Raw genomic sequence first — 13,867 nt, 5'->3', positions numbered from 1 at the left:
TCTATTATTAAAAATTAATTTAATATTTAGTTTTATTAAATTAAGATGTACATATTCAATTTTTCAATCAATATTTTACCTTTTTATGGGATGACAGAAATCTTTAATTTTTAATTTTTTTTCTAATCTTGCAAAAATATTATTTTACCCCTTTTTCTTTTGTCTAATTCTGCAAAATAATATGTAAAATAATATACATAATATAAATTATTAAAAATAATAGTATATAAATATACAATAAAATAAAAAAATATTATATAAAAATAAAAAATTAATTTCATCATATGCAGTCTTATCTTGCATTTCGACAAGTGATAAAAGGACATCCCAATACAGTGAACCCTCTCTATGTGCGAGATCAAAGGATTGGACTATAAAAATTTATTATATGCAGTCTTATCTTGCATTTCGACTAGAAATTATTTCCACAACCTCCCGTTAATGATAGTACGAACTAACTAGTTTGTTTATCAATATCTTCTATATATAGAATGTATATATAATGATAATTTTTACTTTTTTCATTTCAATTAATCATAAAAATTCTAAAAATAATATCTAATTTATTTTACAATCAAATACAACTTATTTCACACTTAAAAAACAAAAATTACTTTCTTTTTTCAATTTTCACAATAAAATATGAACAAACAACACCTATAAATTTCATTTTCCTTTTCCTAAAAAAAAATATTTTGATAAATCGAACATGAATAATTTCACCCTTTAATAACCCCCAAAAGATAAAAGAGGAGTATGCCTTAAAGCTAAACATCTTTTCATCTTTTGGGATAATCCCCACCACTTAATTTTGTTTTGCCTATAATCGGCTGACTTCCTCAAAATAATCTCCAACACACTTTTTTGTATTTTCAGTACATTAATTTCCAGAAAAGGACAGATACCATTTTCCATTATCCTATTGTTTTATTGCAATTATAGTAAACTCTCAAGGGTATTTTCGGTAACAATAATATGCCACGTTGGACGGTGTTTGCTCACACTTCACTTGCTATATATACTTCTCTTCTCTATAAGAATCTTCCCTCATCAAAACACAAGAGTCATCCTTTCTCTTTTTGTCCATTTCTGGAGAAAATAAAAATAAAATATATATATAAACAAATATATATAATTGTTAAATGTATATATTTGTTTAAGGTTTTGTGTTTTGATAACACCCAAGTTTTTCATTTTGAAGCTGTAGAATTAATTTTCAAGAAACCCCACAAAAAAAGATCCAATTTTTATCTGTTTTTTTTTTTCTTTTCAAGAACCTGTTGTTTGTCATTTTGAGATCCCCTTCTTCATTTCTAAGCCATTTATAACAAAGGTATACAAAAATACCCATATGGGGTTTTGTGTTTTTTGATTGAATTTTTTGATAAAAAGTTTTGATTTTTATGTTTAAGTTACTTGAGTTTGGATACCCTTTTGGTCTTTTTGTCAATCTTTTCCCTTTTTGGAAATCTTTTATGTTTTAGGACTTTTTAGATTTTGTGTGATTCTTGAGTTCTCTGTTTTTTTTTTTTTTTTTGTAATTTGTTTTAGTTTTCTTTATGTTGACTCTGTGTATCTTAGGTGATGACTTTTTTCTTATAAGGAGTGGATATTAGCTGTTAAAGATTTTAGTTTTATTGATTGCAAATAGACTTTTTTTTATTGTCCTTGTATGAACCCTTTATGAGTTAAGTTGCATTGAAGTTAGTAATAACTATGGAGTACTGTAGTTCAACTTGCTTTCAATTCATTTATTTATACATTTTCTTGTCTTTTTATGTATGCCTTGTATAGCTATAGTGAAAGGTTCTATGGAGTGTTTAGTTTTTTTTTCTATAGTATTTGTTTGTATGTTATCAAGCTATGAAAAAAGATTCCTTTGTAACTATTTGTTGTCATCTTTGACTTTTTGTGAACTTTGTTCTAATTGCCTAAAGTGAACAATCATGAACAGGAAATTTTGCAGCCTATGCTTGTTTGACACATAGTTTAGGTTGTTCTATTCTTTTTAACCCCCCAATCCCATCTCTCAAATTGTATTAATTGCTTACTGGTAATCTGAGGTTTCTTGATTAGTCACAAGAAACTGTTTTTACTTGACTGGTATTGCTTAAAGTTAAAGTCTTTTGTTCTTATTAGAGGTGTTTATTGTAGGAGGGATTATGAAGATGATGGAGGAAAATATTGAGAAGAAATTTGATGCAGAACAAGTGATTGAGGATTTTGAGGTGTTGACTAAAAATGCTGGGAGGATTCAAGAAGAGACACTTGAGAAAATTCTGGAAGAAAATGGGGGAACAGAGTATTTGAAGCAATGGGGTCTGAATGGAAGAACTGATGTTGAGACTTTCAAGGCTTGTGTCCCTATTGTCAGTCACAATGATTTGGAGCCTTACATTCAAAGAATTGCTGATGGTGATCTTTCACCTGTTCTTACTGGAAAGCCCATTGAAACCATCTCCTTGAGGTAGGGAAAAAAGTTGCATTTTTTTTTTTTGGGTTGATGTTTAAAGAAGTTTCTTGTCTGTCGATTTCTGTTATTATCTACTATCTCAAGTACTTTGATTATCGCACTTTTTTAGTTACATATTCTTATTTTTAAAGAGTATGGATTTAATGATAAATCACTCAAAATTCAACAAAAAGGAATAGACAAAAAATAGAATGAGATTGTGGGTTTCTTTATGGAATTAATGGGGTACGACGGTTACGTATAGAAAAGAAGGGAATGGAGGCATCTAAAATTGAAAGAGGAATTTGTGGAAAAGGAATTAAAAAAAAAAGGAGGGGACATTTGCCGCCTACTTTATCCTACAATAAATATGAAACAAAAATTATGTGAAAAATTGAGTATTTATCAACAATAAAAATATATTTAGCAGCCATAAAAATGTATTGTTATCAATTTATTTTTACACTATAAATTTATTATAGTACCCACAAAATATGGCCAAGATTAAAGTGTCTCTAAAAATTGCAAAAACTCATGCGGTTACAATTCTTTTTATATATATAAAAATTCAATCAAATTGATGTTAGTTCTATGTTAATGTAAATTTGAGAAAAATAATAAGATTGAATATTTTAAAAAGGAGATATAATGCTCAGACTTCCATAGGTGAAATTATAAAAAGAACTATCTTGTTGGGGTTGGCACAAACGCCACAAAGTAAACGTATAGTAGGGATTTCTTATGACTCCTATTAATAAACCGCTAAAATTTAACAGTTTTTTAGTAGTGAGACCCCACTTGTGAGAGTGCAATGGGTATATTGTTGTATGTTTAAAGAAGTATACTAAGGAAATTGAATGGTTGATTTGCAGTTCTGGCACTACTCAAGGGAAGCCCAAGTTTGTACCTTTCAATGATGAATTGATGGATTCCACCATGCAGATATTCAAGACTTCTTTTGCCTTTAGGAACAGGTAATTTGCCATTTGTCATTTTGTTCTATGCCTAAAGGGAAGCCCAAGTTTTTTTGTTTATTTTTTCAGTTTCTTTTGTCATAAATACATCATATAGCCTAGGGATAAAAGTAAATAGTTCCCTAATAATTGGAGCAGCCATGGAAAGTTAAAAGTGTTTAAATGGTGAATAGATGTAGGGACCTTTACCTAACTTCTGTCACACTTTCCAACTCCTAAGAAAAGAAAAGGAATTATTGGTTCTTTCTGCAAGTAAATTAAATGTCAATTCTTATTGTGTAGTACAAACAAACATAGTACTAGTTTACACTATGTTGAGGCCTACACATGGCTTAATGTAATAGTTCTGTTTTTTTTCTTTCAGAGAATTTCCAATTGGGAATGGGAAGGCTTTGCAGTTTATTTACAGCAGCAAGCAGTTTAAAACTAAAGGTGGTTTGACAGCTGGAACAGCCACTACCAATGTGTATAGAAATGCACAATTCAAGAAGACAATGAAGGCAATGTCTACCCCCGTTTGTAGTCCTGATGAAGTGATATTTGGTCCTGATTTTCAACAATCCTTATACTGTCACCTTCTGTGTGGTCTCATTTTCCGCGATGAAGTTCAAGTTGTTTCGTCTACGTTTGCACATAGCATTGTCCATGCTTTTCGAACTTTCGAACAAGTATGGGAAGCACTTGTTGTTGACATAAGGGAGGGAGTCTTATCGAGCAGAGTCACTGTACCATCCATAAGATTGGCCATGTCAAAATTGCTGAAGCCTGATCCAGAATTGGCTGATACAATTCATAGCAAATGCTCAAGTTTAAGCAATTGGTATGGCTTGATTCCTGAACTCTTCCCGAATACAAAGTACATATATGGTATCATGACAGGTTCCATGGAGCCTTACTTGAAGAAACTGAGGCACTATGCAGGGGAATTACCTCTATTGAGTGCAGATTATGGTTCTTCTGAAGGATGGGTCGGAGTAAACGTTAACCCAAAATTCCCCCCTGAGATGGTTACTTATGCAGTGTTACCAAATATTGGCTATTTTGAATTCCTCCCACTCGAGGAAAATCTCATTGGCATGGAGCAAGCAAATTCTCCAGTCGGCCTGACTGAAGTTAAACTTGGTGAAGAGTATGAAATTGTCTTCACCAATTTCGCAGGTACAATTTTCTTGCACATCTTTTCTTGAAAATTCTATGCTCATCAAATTGTGGTCTCTCTTCGTATATAAATTATGGAGTGAGATCGTTGGTCATTTATGAGAACATAGTCTAATTTATTCTGTGATTGTTCCCCGTGAACGAGTTCTGCTCTAATTTAGTAACTTCCATGTAATTCAGCTGAATGAGTCGATTCCTCTCAGCTTAGAGTTGTGGAGTTTAGCATCGTCCTTAGTCTTCGTTCTTTATGGCAATATTGCAGGAAACATGATCACTTACATATGCCTGCCTGTCTGGTATAAAATACTGAATTCTGCTTAGATAGAAAAGATTTATCGATTGTTATTACGCCTTATTCTGGAGTTAACATGTTTTTTGTCCATGTTCAGTTGCACTCATTTGTTCTGCAATACTTGCATGTGCTTGATATTCATTTCCTTTTGACCACTTCCCTTTTATTGTTAAGTACTCCTATATAGAATGCTGGAATCTTTTGCTTTCTTCCATCTAAGTTCTGTCTAGTTGTTTCACATTTACTACACTTAAACAGATTTATTCAAAATAACAAGCTATCGGTCTATCTATTGCGTCATATACGAGTTTAGATATATGTACTGACAGTATAATTGACGAGAGTTATGCATTTGCATATGCAGGTTTATATCGTTACAGACTAGGTGATGTTGTCAAGATAAAAGGATTCCACAATGACACTCCAGAACTCCAGTTTGTCTGCAGAAGGAACCTTTTGCTGAGCATTAACATAGACAAGAACACTGAGAAAGATTTGCAACTAGCTGTGGAAGCTGCAGGCAAGCACTTAGTTGACGAAAAGCTAGAAGTGGTGGACTTCACAAGCCATGTCAACGTCTCAGCTGATCCAGGATACTACGTCATCTTCTGGGAGCTGAGTGGGGAAGCAACTGATGAAATATTGCAAGAGTGCTGCAACTGTCTGGACAAGTCGTTCCTCGATGCAGGCTACGTGAGCTCCCGGAAAGTGAATGCAATTGGCGCACTTGAACTGAGGATTGTGAAGAGGGGAACCTTTCATAAGATATTGGATCATTTCGTTGGATTAGGAGGCGCGGTGAGCCAGTTCAAAACCCCTAGATGTGTTGGTCCAAAAAATAGCTCATTGATCCAAATACTGTCTAGTAATGTTGTTAAGAGCTATTCTAGTACTGCTTTCTGTTAAATTTATATATGTATCTTTCCAAATTTGTAGCCCTGCTGGGCATTCTTATCTTAATATATAACAGTGTAATATATCTATGTTTTTTTTGGACTAATGTCTATATATATAGAACATAGAGAGCAAATTCCTAAAACGTGGTTGGTTGACGCGAATCCAACGAGCAAATAGAGTAGAAAGCTTATCCTTTCTTTCCATTATACTTGCAATAATAGGTGTGAATTTGCCTATTTGTAAACAAAGTTAATATCATTTGAAAATGAATAGTTCAAATAGAATTATACCGACGTTATTCAAATAGGCATAAGCCAAGTGGCCAACAAAACAAAGTTCTGTAATTAATTATAGTGATCTTTCTATTTAACTACTTCGAACATTTCCAAACACCTCATTTCACACCTATTATCACTAAGGCCTAGTAGTGTAGTGATACTTTGCATCTACTAATTTAGTGCTACACCCACTTAACTTTTTGGAAATGCATATTTATTATGCATAATAAATACTCAAACCCCCACCCACTCTCAAACAACAAAAAGAACGAGAAAAAGAAAGTGTTATTAGGATATAGTTGTTGACTTGTAATGATGGGGCATTTTAGAGTTTATCTAATCCTAATAGGACAAACATATTGTCACTTGTTAGTCTTGTGCCCCTTGATATGATCAAAGTGCGTCTGTTGATCAACATTCGGTCTAATATTTTACCCAATTGGGAGAAAGAGACAACTATTTGGAGCAATATGGATTGGTGGGAAGTAAGGGTGTTTGATGGGATAACTGTTCCGGATCAGCCCACTTTAAGTCCGAACCATCTTGATTATGAGTATTGGTCTAGATTTTTACCCAATTGGGAGAAAGAGACAATTATTTGGAGCAATATGGATTGGTGGGAACTGGGAAGTAAGGTTTTAGATGGGACGGCTGCTACGGATCAACCCACTTTAGGCTCGAACCCTCTCGATCCTAGGTTTTGATCTAGATTTTTATCCCAATTGGGAGAAAGAGAACTATTTGGAGCAATATGGATTGGTGGGAAGTAAGGATGTTAGATGAGACGACTCCTCCGGATCAATCCACTTTAAGTCCAAACCATCTCAATAATGAGTTTTGGTTTGGGGGCGGAATAGAGTTTAAATATAAAGAATTTTTAAAGAAGATTTATAATTTAAAATAAATTAAAATATTTATATTATATATAGCATTTTATTAAAGGTAAAATATATATTTTATAGTTAAATTAATATTAAATATATAAAGATGTCATTTTTTAAAATTGGCTATACAGAAAAAAGTGTCATAAATTGGAATTGAAGAAATTATTTATTATTTAAAAAATGAATCAATAAAGAAACTTTGATACAATTTTTATTCCAAATAAAGAATATTCCAATATTGTAATAGTATAATTTATCACTTTTTCAAATATTGGTATAATTTAATACTATGTCTATAGATTCACATGAATTATATAAATAATACTATCTATGTGTGAAAAAATGTATTATAGCCACACACATTTTTTATTGGTTGTGACACTTCAATTATAATAAAATTTCTTGGGAAGCATGACCTATGATAAATTTGTAATTAATTGAGTTTGAATGGACATAGCCACATAGGTTAGTTGAAAAAACTGAAGGAAATTTATACTATAAAGTTTGCACACAGTACACGTGTCATTTTTCAATCATTGTCAATTAAAGAAGCCAAGCATCCCGGTAAAATGCACAGCATCAATTGGACCAATTAAGACTAACTACAGACTGCCAACAATTTTTTGTATATTTATGTTCAGTTTGGTAACATGTAAAAATATCAGTATGACAACTGTATACTATAAAAATATACAACATACAAATGTGTTGTATAATTTTTTTTAATTTTTAGGCCACATTGAAGGTATAACCACAGTACATAAATATCAATAAATCCATTGTTTGGATCATAGGCAAGAACTAACACTATGTTTGGATCATTGTTATCCATTGTTTCATAATGTATTGTATTATAATTTACCGTAATGTACGGTAGATACAATGTTTGGCTAGATTGTATTGTTTGCTGTTGTTTAATAACATTTTTACTATTTGGTTTGATTGTATCGTATTGTATTGTAATCTATAAATTTACTAAACTATCCTAAATTATTCTAAATACTAAACTTATCAATAATTACTAATAAAATAACAATACTATTGTCACGCCCCAAACTCGAGGGGCGCAACTGGCTCCTAATGCCAAAACTCAGGCCCGAGCCGACCCTGTTGAACCATTTGCCACTAGCGCATGGCAGCCACACGCAATCAAGAAAACAAACAAGTATATCTCGGTTTAAAACTAAGCCCTTGGCCGGCAAAGCCCCTGTCAACTGATCTATAAAAGAAACAGCTACTCCCAGGAGATCATACAAATTATCACGCCCCGAGCCTACACCCTAGACGTGGCCGCACTCGAAGACCATTGCTGGCCCCAAGCGAATCCTTGGCCTGGCTTACTTAACTCAGCGGAAGACTTAACTCAACAAAGAAAACTCAAGTAATAGTTTAAATGATAACATCTTAGCCAAAATGACAACTTATGTCTCAAAACAAAGTATCTGCAAATACATAGCTGAGAGACTCAAAACTAACTGTTTGACTGTCTATAAGCCTCTATAATACTGAGATGGATGTTGGGACAGACCCCACAACATCCTAATAAAGAAAACTAGGAAAGCGAAATAAAAGAGTCCTCCGGAAAGCAAGGAGGCTCACCACTGACTCTGGAGTGCTTAACTGGATCAACGGCGCGCTGGATGCTGATCCTGGTTACCTGCGTCTGCATCATAATAAGATGCAGGCCAACTGGCATCAGTACATTGAATGTACGAGTATGCGAGTTGGAATGCTAAACAACAACTTACGCTTGAAAGGAGTACAAAGGAACACTTACCTTGACTCTATTTAACTCATGAATAACTGAACTCAATATAAATCAATAAGACACATGCAATATATATATAAAAAAAAGCTTGTAAAACAGTGTAAACAACTTAGTTTGTTAAAGATAAAGCAATAACAAACTCAACTTTACTTGTATATAAAAGTAATATAACTTTTGTGGGAGATTCTCTAACCGACAACCACCACTATGAGCCTAAATAGTGATACATCATCTTGGCCACGCTGCCAGAACTGTCCTGTACTTTGCCGTCATATAGAACGCTTAACTTAATGGATCCACTAGTCTATGCTAAAAGCATCTTAAGGAGTCATCTAAAAAGTATGATCTTTTAATACCCATGATGACTACATGGTTCATGGAGACTTGAGTTAATATGAACTCGCATCCCCATATCGGTGCTCAATACTACTCCCAAAATATACTTAGCTCATATGTTTGTAAAAACAAAACTCTTTCTTTGAATTGAGATAATTACTCAAAACTTAGCTTAAAAGCTCTTTTGGAATCGATGTTCCCTTTTCTTGTTCAAATGAGAAAACATTTATAAACTCTTTGGGAATACTTAGTTCTCTAATAGCTTTTCATGAGAAATGAACTCAACTCTTACTCTTTGCTTTACTTGAAACTTGAGCCTTAAAACGAAGTTAAAACGTTTAATAAAGACTCTTGACAACTTTAAGAAACTTTACTTTGACTTGCTTCTTAACTTCTACACTTAACTCTTAACTTCTTTGACTTTGATCTTAACTTTCCTTGAATTGGATTATGGATTCAAGGTTCATGATCTCATGTTTATGGATGATTTCATGATATTTAGATGTACCTTAGAGTGTTAGAATCGACTAGGAAACATCGGTACATCACTTAGGAACTAGTACGAAAAGGTGGGAAACGAATGGGGAGAACTGGTGTCCTTGGCGCTCTAAGAGGTGTGGGGCACCATCCCTCAAACTTCAGAGGGCTCTGGCTGGCGTGATGTGCCAGAGGCCAAAGTTCAGAGGAACTTTTGTGGCGCTCTGGTAGGCGCGACGCCCCAATCCCTTGCCCAAAAAATCCCCGATTTTCTTCTTCGTTTTTCATCTCTAAATCCTCCAATCATCCTTAGTTCTTTCCCCAAACATTTAGGATCAATTGTACTCTCAATACACCATCAATCTAACTCGAAAAACAGTCTGGAAACAGGAATCAAATCAACCCCCAAGCATTAACAATTCAACCAATAAGAATTCTACAATTTGTTCTTCAAGAACCTCACTTTTCAACATGCAAACAACTCCAAACCAAATGATTGAAACAAGTTGGTGTGTGGGTGAACTAACCCAACACAAAAAGATCTCACATACCTTAATAAGGATCACCCCCGACGAATTCCACTCGCAAGCTTGACTGAATCTTGGCTTTTCTCCCATTCTTTCTTCCTTGCTCTTTTCTTCAAGCCCTAAGCGTGAATATAATTCTTCTAATTTGACCAAAATAAGCTTTTACCCCAATAAATCCCTAAAAACGAATTAGGAAATTAATTAGAGAAAAGACTACTTTGCCCTTCCCTAAATCCGGATTGAGCCTTTCCTCAATCCAACAACCCAACTTCTGAAAGGCATATCTTACTCATACAATGTCGGAATTTCGCAAACTCAGCGGCGTTGGAAAGATCTCAATTCCGCAAACTCAGCGGCGTTGGAAAGATCTCTCCAAGGACTTTCCAACTATATCAAGAGATGCTCCTAAATCATCTTGAGATAGGAGTTATGTCCGTTTGAAAGTGGCCAAAACTCACTTTCTTAACTTAGACAAAATTTCCAAATTTCCTTATTCTTTCCAAAAATCAATATTTTCATATTTTAATCTCTTTATAGTCGTTTCTAGGTTCGAGATGTTACAATATCTCCCCCTTGGGAATATTCGTCCTCGAATGAGCTTTATTTCACTAAGATAAGGGTAGCAACATCAAGTTCAACACTCAACAAGCAAAAACAAGTAACAACATGCATACTCATAATTTAGCTAGTACTAAGAAGAGGATTAGTACCTTGATATAAATTTTCTCCGAATTCAAAGAGGTGTGGATATCTCTTCTTCATATCCTCTTCAACTTCCTAAGTAGCTTCTTCAACAAATTGATTCCTCCAAAGGACTTTGATTGATGCGACCTCCTTTGTTCTCAACTTGTGAACTTGGCGATCTAAAATCTGGACCGGAATCTCCTCATAAGATAAATTATCCTTAATCTCAACATTTTCAGTTTGCACTATCAATGAAGGATCTCCCATGCACTTCTTCAACATACAGATGTGAAATACCGGATGCACCGCTGCTAACTCTTGTGGTAGCTCCAACTCATAAGCTACATTGTCAATCCTCTTGACTATGCGATAAGGTCCAATATACCGGGGACTAAGTTTCCCTTTCTTACCAAACCTCATCACATCCTTCATGGGTGAAACCTTCAAATACACCCAATCATCTACTTCAAACTCTAGTGGGCTTCTCCTAGCATCTGTGTAGGATTTTTGACGACTCTGCGCCGTTTTCAACCCCTCCTGAATCACCTTGACCTTCTCCATGGCTTGGTGAACTAAATCTGGTCCTATCAACCCTGCTTCACCAACTTTAAACCATCTAATAGGAGATTTACATCTTCTCCCATAAAGAGCGTCATATGGAGCCATCTGGATGCTAGAATGATAACTGTTGTAAGAGAATTCAATGAGAGGTAGGTGATCATCCCAATTACATTTGAAATCAATCACACAATCCCTCAACATATCTTCTAATGTCTTAATAATACGCTCTGCTTGTCCATCTGTCTGAGGATGAAAGGCAATACTTAAGTTCACCTTTGACCCCAAACCTTTCTGAACATATTTCCAGAATTGTGCAGTAAATTGTGCACCTCTATCTGAAATAATGGAGATCGGAACTCCATAAAGTCTTACCACCTCCTGAATATAAAGCTTAGCATAATCTTCTGCTGAGTTGGTAGTCTTCACCGGCAAAAAGTGGGCTGATTTTGTCATTCTGTCGACAATCACCCAAATAGAATCATGTTGCCTGCGAGACCTTGGTAACCCTGTGATGAAGTCCATATTAATCATCTCCCACTTCCATTCTGGAAGTTCTATATTCTGCGCCAAACCACCGGGCCTTTGGTGCTCGACTTTCACTTGCTGGCAATTTGGACACTTAGCAACAAACTCTGGAATGCCTTTCTTCATGCCATTCCACCAATACATTTCTCTCAAATCGCAATACATCTTTGTGGAACTTGGATGAATGGAATATCTGGAGCTATGAGCTTTCTCCATGATCCTCTCTTGGAGTTCATCCACCATTGGTACGCACAATCTACCTTAGTATTTTAACACACCATCTCCCCCTTGTTCAAAAGCTAATACTCTTTGCTTATGAACATGCCTTTAAGTCTAGCAAAATGGGATCTTGGTCTTGCTTTTCTTTCACTTCTGACACTAGTGATGATTCGGCTCCGTTCGTCACCACTATTCCTCCTTCTGTGGAATTCATAAGTCTAATTCCCAGGCGTGCAAGTCTGTGCACATCTTTGGCTAACTCCCTCTTTTCTTCCTCCACATGGGTGGTACTACTGATGGATAACCTGCTTAAAGCATCAACAACCACATTAGCCTTACCTGGGTGGTAGAGAATACTCATGTCATAATCCTTGAGCAACTCTAACCACCTCATTTGTCTGAGATTGAGTTCTTTCTGAGTGAACACATATTGTAAGCTCTTGTGATCAGTGAATGCATTAACATGAACACCATACAAGTAGTGTCGCCAAATCTTTAAGGCGAAAACTATAGCAGCCAACTCTAAGTCATGGGTTGGATAATTCTTCTCCTGAACCTTCAACTGTCTGGAGGCATAAGCTATCACCTTGCCATTATTCATTAACACACAACCCAAACCAACTCTGGATGCATCACAATACACCACAAAAACTTGAGTACCCTCTGTTAAGGTCAAAATTGGGGCACTAGTCAACCTCTTCTTCAATTCCAGAAAGCTTTTCTCACAAGCTTTAGACCATTGAAACTTCACTGTTTTCTGAGTCAACTTCGTCAAAGGAGACGAAATGGATGAGAAACCCTCAATAAATCTCCTATAATAGCCAGCCAAGCCCAAGAAACTCCTAATATCAGTTTGAGATGTGGGTCTAGGCTAATTCTACACTGCCTCAATTTTCTGAGTATCCACTCCAATACCATCATCGGAAATAATATGGCCCAAGAATGCCACAGACTCAAGCCAAAACTCACACTTGGAGAACTTGGCATATAACTCTCTATCCTTCAGGGTCTGAAGAACTATTCTGAGATGATTAACATGATCTTCTTCATTCCTTGAATAGATTAGTATGTCATCAATGAAGACGATAACAAACATATCTAAATAAGGTTTGAAGACTCTGTTCATAAGATCTATGAACGCTGCTGGTGCATTGGTCAAACCAAAGGACATGACCAAGAACTCATAATGACCATATCTAGTCCTGAATGCTGTCTTTGGAATGTCACATTCCCTAACTTTCAACTGATGGTAGCCTGATCTGAGGTCAATTTTCGAAAAACAGGTGGCACCCTGAAGTTGATCAAATAAATCATCTATCCTTGGAAGAGGATACTTATTCTTGATGGTAACCTTATTTAATTGACGGTAATCTATACACATCCTAAGGGAACCATCTTTCTTTCTCACAAACAAAACTGGAGCGCCCCAAGGTGAGATACTTGGTCGAATGAAACCCTTATCTAAAAGATCTTTTAATTGCTCTTTCAACTCTTTTAACTCTGCTGGTGCCATTCTGTATAGTGGAATAAAGATAGGACGAGTATCTGGAATGATGTCTATACCGAAGTGTATTTCTCTCTCAGGAGGGACTCCGGGTAGATCATTAGGAAAAACTTCTGGAAACTCTCTTACTATAAGAACTGATTGAATGAGAGATACCTCAACACTTAAGTCATTAACTCGGACTAAGTGATAGATACAACCCTTTGAAACGAACTTTCTCGCCTTAAGGTACGAAATGAAACGACCCTTAGGCACAACTGAACTACTACTCCACTTTATAACTGGCTCATTAGGAATCTGACAACTCAAATTCTGCAATCTATTGATGTAT

General features: G+C 35.2%; 1 protein-coding gene across 2 annotated transcripts; it reads left to right on the top strand.

The window, feature by feature from the left end:
- The first annotated feature begins 1,094 nt into the window (after window positions 1-1,094).
- LOC125864555 (jasmonoyl--L-amino acid synthetase JAR6) lies at window positions 1,095-5,854 on the top strand. 2 transcript variants are annotated; one of them, XM_049544572.1, is made up of 5 exons: window positions 1,095-1,333; window positions 2,155-2,467; window positions 3,325-3,426; window positions 3,791-4,584; window positions 5,241-5,854. In XM_049544572.1, exons 2-5 carry the CDS (start codon window positions 2,163-2,165, stop codon window positions 5,780-5,782), a joined length of 1,743 nt encoding a protein of 580 aa, XP_049400529.1. In that variant the 5' UTR covers window positions 1,095-1,333; window positions 2,155-2,162; the 3' UTR covers window positions 5,783-5,854. The 2 variants fall into 2 exon arrangements, with proteins under 2 accessions (XP_049400529.1, XP_049400530.1); XM_049544573.1 differs by having other exon boundaries at window positions 1,121-1,333; window positions 2,158-2,467.
- The last annotated feature ends 8,013 nt before the right edge of the window (window positions 5,855-13,867 follow it).

This window comes from Solanum stenotomum, chromosome 5 (assembly GCF_019186545.1).
Source record: "Solanum stenotomum isolate F172 chromosome 5, ASM1918654v1, whole genome shotgun sequence".
NCBI classification, from domain to species: domain Eukaryota; kingdom Viridiplantae; phylum Streptophyta; class Magnoliopsida; order Solanales; family Solanaceae; genus Solanum; species Solanum stenotomum.
The sequence above is the reverse complement of the archived record's forward strand: the minus strand, read 5'-3'. Positions and strand labels throughout refer to the sequence as shown.

What these genes read in the sequence shown, in the direction of transcription:
- LOC125864555 (XM_049544572.1), top strand. Translation starts at nt 2,163, where the DNA reads ATGAAGATGATGGAGGAAAATATTGAGAAGAAATTTGATGCAGAACAA. An exon ending in ATTGAAACCATCTCCTTGAG is followed by an intron (nt 2,468 to 3,324) that starts GTAGGGAAAAAA and finishes GTTGATTTGCAG; the next exon opens with TTCTGGCACTACTCAAGGGA. An exon ending in TGTCTTCACCAATTTCGCAG is followed by an intron (nt 4,585 to 5,240) that starts GTACAATTTTCT and finishes TTGCATATGCAG; the next exon opens with GTTTATATCGTTACAGACTA.